Source organism: Hyaena hyaena, unplaced genomic scaffold (genome assembly GCF_003009895.1).
Source record: "Hyaena hyaena isolate Hyena2069 unplaced genomic scaffold, ASM300989v1 scaffold_582, whole genome shotgun sequence".
Lineage (NCBI taxonomy): Eukaryota > Metazoa > Chordata > Mammalia > Carnivora > Hyaenidae > Hyaena > Hyaena hyaena.
In genome coordinates this window covers 543,683-550,604 of record NW_024081214.1, presented here as the reverse complement: position 1 = coordinate 550,604, position 6,922 = coordinate 543,683, and the positions used below count along the sequence as shown (strand labels likewise).

General features: G+C 37.2%; 1 protein-coding gene across 1 annotated transcript in view; it reads left to right on the top strand.

Annotated features, from left to right (window-relative positions):
- CFAP44 (cilia and flagella associated protein 44) overlaps positions 1–6,922 on the top strand; it is a 135,711-nt gene that overhangs the window by 101,221 nt on the left and 27,568 nt on the right. The window contains exon 26 of the mRNA XM_039256627.1: positions 3,831–4,331. Within this exon, the coding sequence (XP_039112558.1) occupies positions 3,831–4,331 (501 nt within the window). The remainder of the gene's footprint in view (positions 1–3,830; positions 4,332–6,922) is intronic.

The following is a 6,922-nucleotide window of genomic DNA, read 5'->3' as shown; positions in this document are numbered from 1 at the left end:
TCCTTTCCTTTCCTTTCCTTTCCTTTCCTTTCCTTTCCTTTCCTTTCCTTTCCTTTCCTTTCCTTTCCTTTCCTTTCCTTTCCTTTCCTCCCTCCCTTCTTTTTTTTACAAATAGTTTATTGTCAAGTTGGTTTCCATATAACACCCAGTGCTCATCCCCACAAGCGCCCTCTTCCATGCCCATCTCCCCCCTCCCCCTGCCCACACCCATGAGTCCTCAGTTTGTTCTCAGCATTCAAGAGTCTCTCATGGTTTTCTCTGCCCATTTTTTAATTGGATTTTTTTTTTTTGGTGTTGAGTTGTATAGGTTCCTTATATATTTTGGATGTTACCTCCTTAGTGGATATATCATTTACAAATATCTTCTCCCATTCACTGGATTGCCTTTTGGTTTTGTTACTGGTTTCTGTTGCTGTGCAAAAGCTTTATATTTTGGTGTAGTTCCAATAGTTTATTTTTGCTTTTGTTTCCCTTACCTTAGGAGATAAATCTAGAAAGATGTTTCTATGGCTGATGTCAAATAAATTACTGCCTATATTTTCTTTTAGAAATTTTATGGATTTAGGTCTCACATTTAGGTCTCTGTTTTATTTTGAATTCATTTTTACGTATGGTATAAGAAAGTGGTCAAGTTTCATTCTTTTGCATGCAGCTGTCAAATTTGTCCAGCACCATATGAAGAGACTATTGTTTTCCCCATTGTATATTCCTGCCTCATTTATCATAGATTGACTGTATAAGTTGGGTTTATTTCTGGGTTTTCAATTCTTTCCATTGATCTACATGTCCATTTTTGTCCAGTGCCATACTGTTTTGATTACTACAGCTTTGTAGCAGATCATGAAGCATGGGATTGTGATAACTCCAGTTTTGTACTTTTTTCTTAAGATTGCATTGGCTATTTGGGGTCTTTTGTGGTTCTATACAAATTTTAGAATTACTTGTTGTAGTTCTGTCAAAAAGATGCTTTTGGTATTTTAATAGGGATTGCATTAGATTAGTGGATTGCTTTGGGTAGTCTGGATATTTTTAACAATATTAATTCTTCCAGTCTATGAGCATGGACTATCTTTCCATTTATTTGTGTCTTCTTCAGTTTGTCTCACCAATAGTTTTCAGGGTACAAGCCTTCACTTCCTTGGTCAAGTTTATTGCTAGGTATTTTATTCTTGTTGGTGCAATTATAAATGGGATTGTTTTCTTAATTTCTCTTTCTGCTACATCATTATTAGCATATAGAGGCAAAACAAATTTCTCTATGTTAATTTTGTATCTTGCAACTTTACAAAATTTACTGATCAGTTCTAGTAATTCTTTGATGGTGTCCTTAGGTTTTTGTCCCAATATAAGTATCCTGTCATCTACAAATAGTGACAATTTGACTTCTTCCTTACCAATATGGATGCCTTTTATTTCTTTTTCTTGTCTGGTTGCTGTGGCTAGGACTTCTAGTACTATGGTAAATAAAAGTAATGAAAGTGGCCATCCTTGTCTTACTGATGTCTCAGGTTTTCACCATTGACTTATGATGTTAACTGTGGGTTTTTCATATAAAGCCTTTATTATGTTGAGGTATGTTCTCTCTAAGCCTACTTTGTTGAGAGCTTTTCTATCATAAATGGATGTTAAATTTTGTAAAATGGTCTTTATGCATCTATTGGGATGGTCATATAGTTTGCACTCTTTCTGTGGTTAATGTGGTATATGACATTGATTTCCAAATACTGAACTGCATTTGCACCCCAGGAATAAATCCTACCATATTATGGTGAATAGTTTTTTCAATGTATTGTTGAATTTGGTTTGCTAATATCTTACTGATATTTTATCTATGTTCGTCAGAGATATTGGCCTGTAGTAGTACTAGTTGTTGTTGTTATTATTGTTTTTGTTATTACTGTGGTTTTGTCTGGTTTGGGAATCAGGGTAATGCTGGCTTTATAGGATACACTTGGAAGCTTGCCTTCCTCATATTTTTTGGAAGAGTTTAAAAAGAATAGATATTAACTCTTCTCTCAATATTTATAGAATTAACCTGTGAATCCATCTGGTCCTGGACTTTTGTTTTTTGATGACTGATTTAATTTCATTGCTAATAATTATTTTGTTCATGTTTTCTATTCTTCAGTTTTAGAAAAATATATACTTCTAGGAATTAATTTCTTCTAGGTTGTCTAATTTGTTGGCAAATAATTTTCCATAATATTCTCTTAAAATCTTTTTATATTTCTGTAGGTTCAGTTGTTATATTTCTCTTCCTTCATTTCTGATTTTATTTATTTAGCCTTCTCTTTTTTCTTGATGAGTCTAGCTAAAGGTTTATCACTTTTATTTATCTTTTCAAAAACAAGCTCCTGGTTTTATTGATCTTTTATTGTTTTTATTTTCTCTATTTCATTTACTCCTACTCTAATCTTTATTATTTCATTCCTTCCACTAGCTTTTTGCTTTGTTCTTGTTCTAGCTCCTTTAGATGTAAGATTAGATGGTTTATTTGAGCTTTGTCTTCTTTCTTGAGTAGGCCTCTATCACTATAAACTTCCTTCTTAGAACTGCTTTTGTTGCATTCCAGAGATTTTGGACTGTTTTTTTCCTTTTCATTAGTCCCCATGTATTTTTTTTATTGCCTCTTTGATTTCTCTGTTGACCCATTCATTGTTGAGTAACATGTTATTTAACCTCCATGTTTTTATGTTCTATCTAATATTTTCTTGTAATTGATTTCTAGTTTCATACCACTGTGGTCAAAAAAGATGCATGATATAATTTCCATCTTCTTAAATTTATTGAGATTCTTTTTGTGGCCTAACATGTGAATTATCCTGGAGTATATTCCATCTGTACCTGAAAAGAATGTGTATTCCATTTTAAGATGGAATATTTTTTATATATCTCCTAGGTTCATCTGGTCTAATGTGTTATTCAAAGCCACTGTTTCCTTGTTGATTTTTCTGTCTGGGTCATGTATGCATTGATGTGAGTTGGATGTTAAAGTCCCCAAATAATATAGAATTACTCTCAATTTGGAGAAGTGCCTTTTGATTTTTTTTAACCTGTGTATTTTATGCAAAGTAACTCTTAATAGCCTTTGGACCATCTTGTTACCTAATTGTATACAGGATTGGAGTTGCATGTGCCTATAGGCTCTGGTAAGAACATTTTGGAAACATAGAGTGGGGAAAGAGCTGGTAATGAGGGAGCAGTGGGCCACTATGGCTCCTGTAGCTTGAGGCAGGGGCCACAACTTGGCTTAGATAAATGGGTAAGGAACAAAGGAAGTATCCTATAATTTCTCGGTGTGCCATACATGATATTGCAATTCGGGGTCATGACATTGACTGCACAAGAAGTAACAGTAATAATATGGCCAAAATGTAGAATAAATATAGACTAAACTGTAGTTTGTCCATAAGTGGGCAACCCTCAATGTGTCTAAGCCAATGGAATTTGAGTTTCAATCAGGGAAAGGCAGTTAATGTGTGTGTGTTCCTGACCAAAGAATGAGCTTTCCCTCTCTAGGTTCTGGCTGAGTACTAGCCTTCAGGACGGACTTCTCCTGGGTGGTGGGAAGAGAACAGCAGACTTGAGCCCAACAAGCCAGCTGAGAGATACTGGAAGTCATATCCATACGGTCTTCCTCTTTCAGAGAAGCTAAATGGGAAACAACCTAAAAGCTAGACAAACGAGTAACTTAGTAGTGAATAGGAATGATCAGATGAATTTTTATCTTGGATTTTTGCTAGGCATACCAGTCAAGGAACAAAAATCATATTTCAAACTGCCCTTTGTGAGTGGGTTCTCATTTTGTTTCCTTCTGTTCTTCTTATTAGGCCCATTCAAAGAAAATGCACATGAACAAATGTATCCTCTCTCTTCGAGATCTTAAAGTGGCTGTCATTGAAGAAATACAGTGCCTGGTGCAAGAACTGAAGACCATTCAGTCAACTCTTCACCCATCCAAGCACATCCCTATTCCTGAAATCCCCCAGATACACCCAGAAGAAGTTCCAGAAAAGAGATTTCACTATGATGAGGAAACTCTCCTAAATTTAAAAAAAAAGCAGATGAAGATTAAGGCTAAAAAGACGCCTGAACCGGAACAGGGAGGGTCTGCAGGTTTAGGTGGAGGATTCCTCAAAATCTCTGCTGGAAAGGATAGTGATTTGACAACAAGAGATTCATTGTCTAGATCATCAAAGTTATCAGCATTCAATGTAGAAACTCCAAAATTAATAGAATTTGAAAAAGTAGATCCAATTGATATAGAGCTGGAGATTATGAAGAGGGATGAGATTAAGCATGTGTACATGCAACAGTATTTGACCAACAGGGTAAGACGTGAAACTGTGCCTTTTTATCTTCTTTTTTTTTCTTTTTTTAATGTTTTATTTATTTCTAGGAGAGAGAGAGAGAGAGAGACAGCGTGAGCAGGAGAAGGTCAGAGAGAGAGGGAGTCACAGACTCTGAAACAGGCTCCAGGCTCTGAGCTGGCAGTCAGCACAGAGCCCGACACGGGGCTCGAACCCACGAACCGCGAGATCATGACCTAAGCGAAAGTTGGACGCCGACTAAGCCACCCAGGCACCGCGAAACTGTGCCTTTTTAAAGCTGAAAGAGAGGAGAAGGGAAGAACTAGATGTCTGTCTGTCTTTCTTTCTTTCCTTTATTTCTCTCTTTCTCTCTCTCTTCCTTTCTCTCTTTCTTTCTCTCTTTCTTTCTTCCTCCCTCCCTCCCTCCCTCCCTGTCTGTCTGTCTTTCTTTTCTTTTCTTTTCTTTTCTTTTCTTTTCTTTTCTTTTCTTTTCTTTTCTCTTTTCTTTTCTTTTCTTTTCTTTTCTTTTCTTTTCTTTTCTTTCTGTCCTTTTCTTTCTTTTTTCTTCCTTCCTTCCTTCCTTCCTCCTTCCCTCCCTCCCTCCCTTCCTTCTTTTCTTTCTTTTCTTTCATTTTCTCTATAATAATCTTTCCCAAGGCCTGACCTGGCTAAATGCTTAGCTTCCTCCCCATCCCTGGCCTTCTGGAAACCATTGCTCTCTGCCCAAGAACATTAGAAGTTTTAAAGTTTTTGCTTTCTGCAAAGCTAAAAATTAAGGGCAAATCCATGTTAATCAGCATCTAACTCAAGTCTCCGTAAAGGGCAAGTGATAGAGCAGCTTTCAGATGATGGATGGAACATAATCTTAAAACCTTCCAGAGAAAATGGGGCTCCTTCTGCTTTTTACAACCTTCTCTTTCTCTAATGTGTGATTTGCCTCATTAGTGGGGGTGTTCATGGTGATGACTGGCTTCAAAATTGTTCTGGAGCTGGAGTGGCTCCAATTTTTTTTCTTCTAGGAAACCAGATTGGGGCCAGTTGTATAGGAGGTATTCTGTATCTGGAAGTAAAAGGACCTTTCCTGGCTAGACAGCGCTCTGCTTCCAGTCGTGTAGAATTTTGTTCCTAAAATCTGTCCAGCTCCACCCTGTGAAGTCACCACGCTAGCTTACCAAACGTATTTTTCACTCAATATCTGTGAAAAATATCACTCAACTTCATCCCGCCTTGCTTTCTCACTCTTCCTCCCCTTCCCTACTTCTGTTCCCCACCCCCATTCTCAGTTTTATATTTGCTTTCCTTTGCTATTTCCTTCTACCTGTATTGATTTCCTTTCAAATGTGAGTCATCAGTTAAAACTCATCACAGTTCCAAACCTTCTCTAGAACCTTCTGTCCACATTACATACTCTTCTTTTTTCTAAACTCCAGTTGCACCTGTAAGTAGCACCTCAGGTTTTGCACTTATTTTTCTTGCTGTTTTATGTGTGTTCTTTGTTCTATTGAAGTATAATGAACACACAGTGTTATATTAGTTTCAGGGGTACAATATGATTCAATAATTCTGTACATCACTCATATGTGTTATTTTGTCTTGCAAATTAGATTACACAGTTCTTGAGAGAAGGGTCACATAGAATCATCTTATGGTTCCCCTGCAGTGTCTAGTAAATGCTAGACCTATGGTAGATATTCAGTAAAAGTTTAATTGATTTCATTGTAAGTAATGTATTAATGGCATTAACACATGTATTGGACATTCTTTGTGCAGGAATAGTGGCAGCTGGGTAGTAGGGATGTAACAATACTCTAGCCAGACATATTCTATATCCTGATAAAGCCTACAGGCTATCAGGTAAGTGAGAGCAAAACAGGTGTGAACCTTACAAACTCAACACCTATGTAGTACAGTTTCAGAATGGTGTTACACAAAAATATAATCCTGCCTTGAAATAAATTTAAAAATAATTCAAATTTGTTGAACCAATATTAAAGAGAAGCCCACTTAGTCTACAACCATAGATAATTAAAGGTTTTCTTCTTTTTCTTTTTAAAGTTTATTCATTTATTATTTCTGAGAGAGAGAGAGAGAGAGCACAAGGAGGGAAGGAGAACAGAGAGAGAGAGAGACATAGAATCTGAAGCAGGTTCCAGGCCCTGAGCTGTCTGCACAGAGCCCGACACAAGGCTTGAACTCACAAACTGGGAGATCATGACCTGAGCCAAAGTCAGACACCCAACTGACTCAGCAACCCATTCTCCCCTCCTTTTTTTTTTTTTTTTAAGCTCTCACATTTCTCTAGCAGTAGTTTCACTGTTCCCAACCCACAGATCTCTTAATATTTTTTAGCCATATGCCGGGCCCTCACTCATTACAGGTTTTTGACTGTTGAGGCTCCCCATGATTCACAGACTGATGAAAGCATGGAATGGTTTGTCTTCTACCTCTGGTACTAGTTTCCTCAGGAGAACTAGCCCTTTGGAACTTTGATGCCTTCCTCTCCTTTTGGATGGGGTGAGAGGGGAAGCTGTGCCCAAATCAGCAAGACCAAGCATTTTAAAATCATTGGGACGGACTTGGAGGGTACTTTGTTCTTATCCCAACTCTATAAA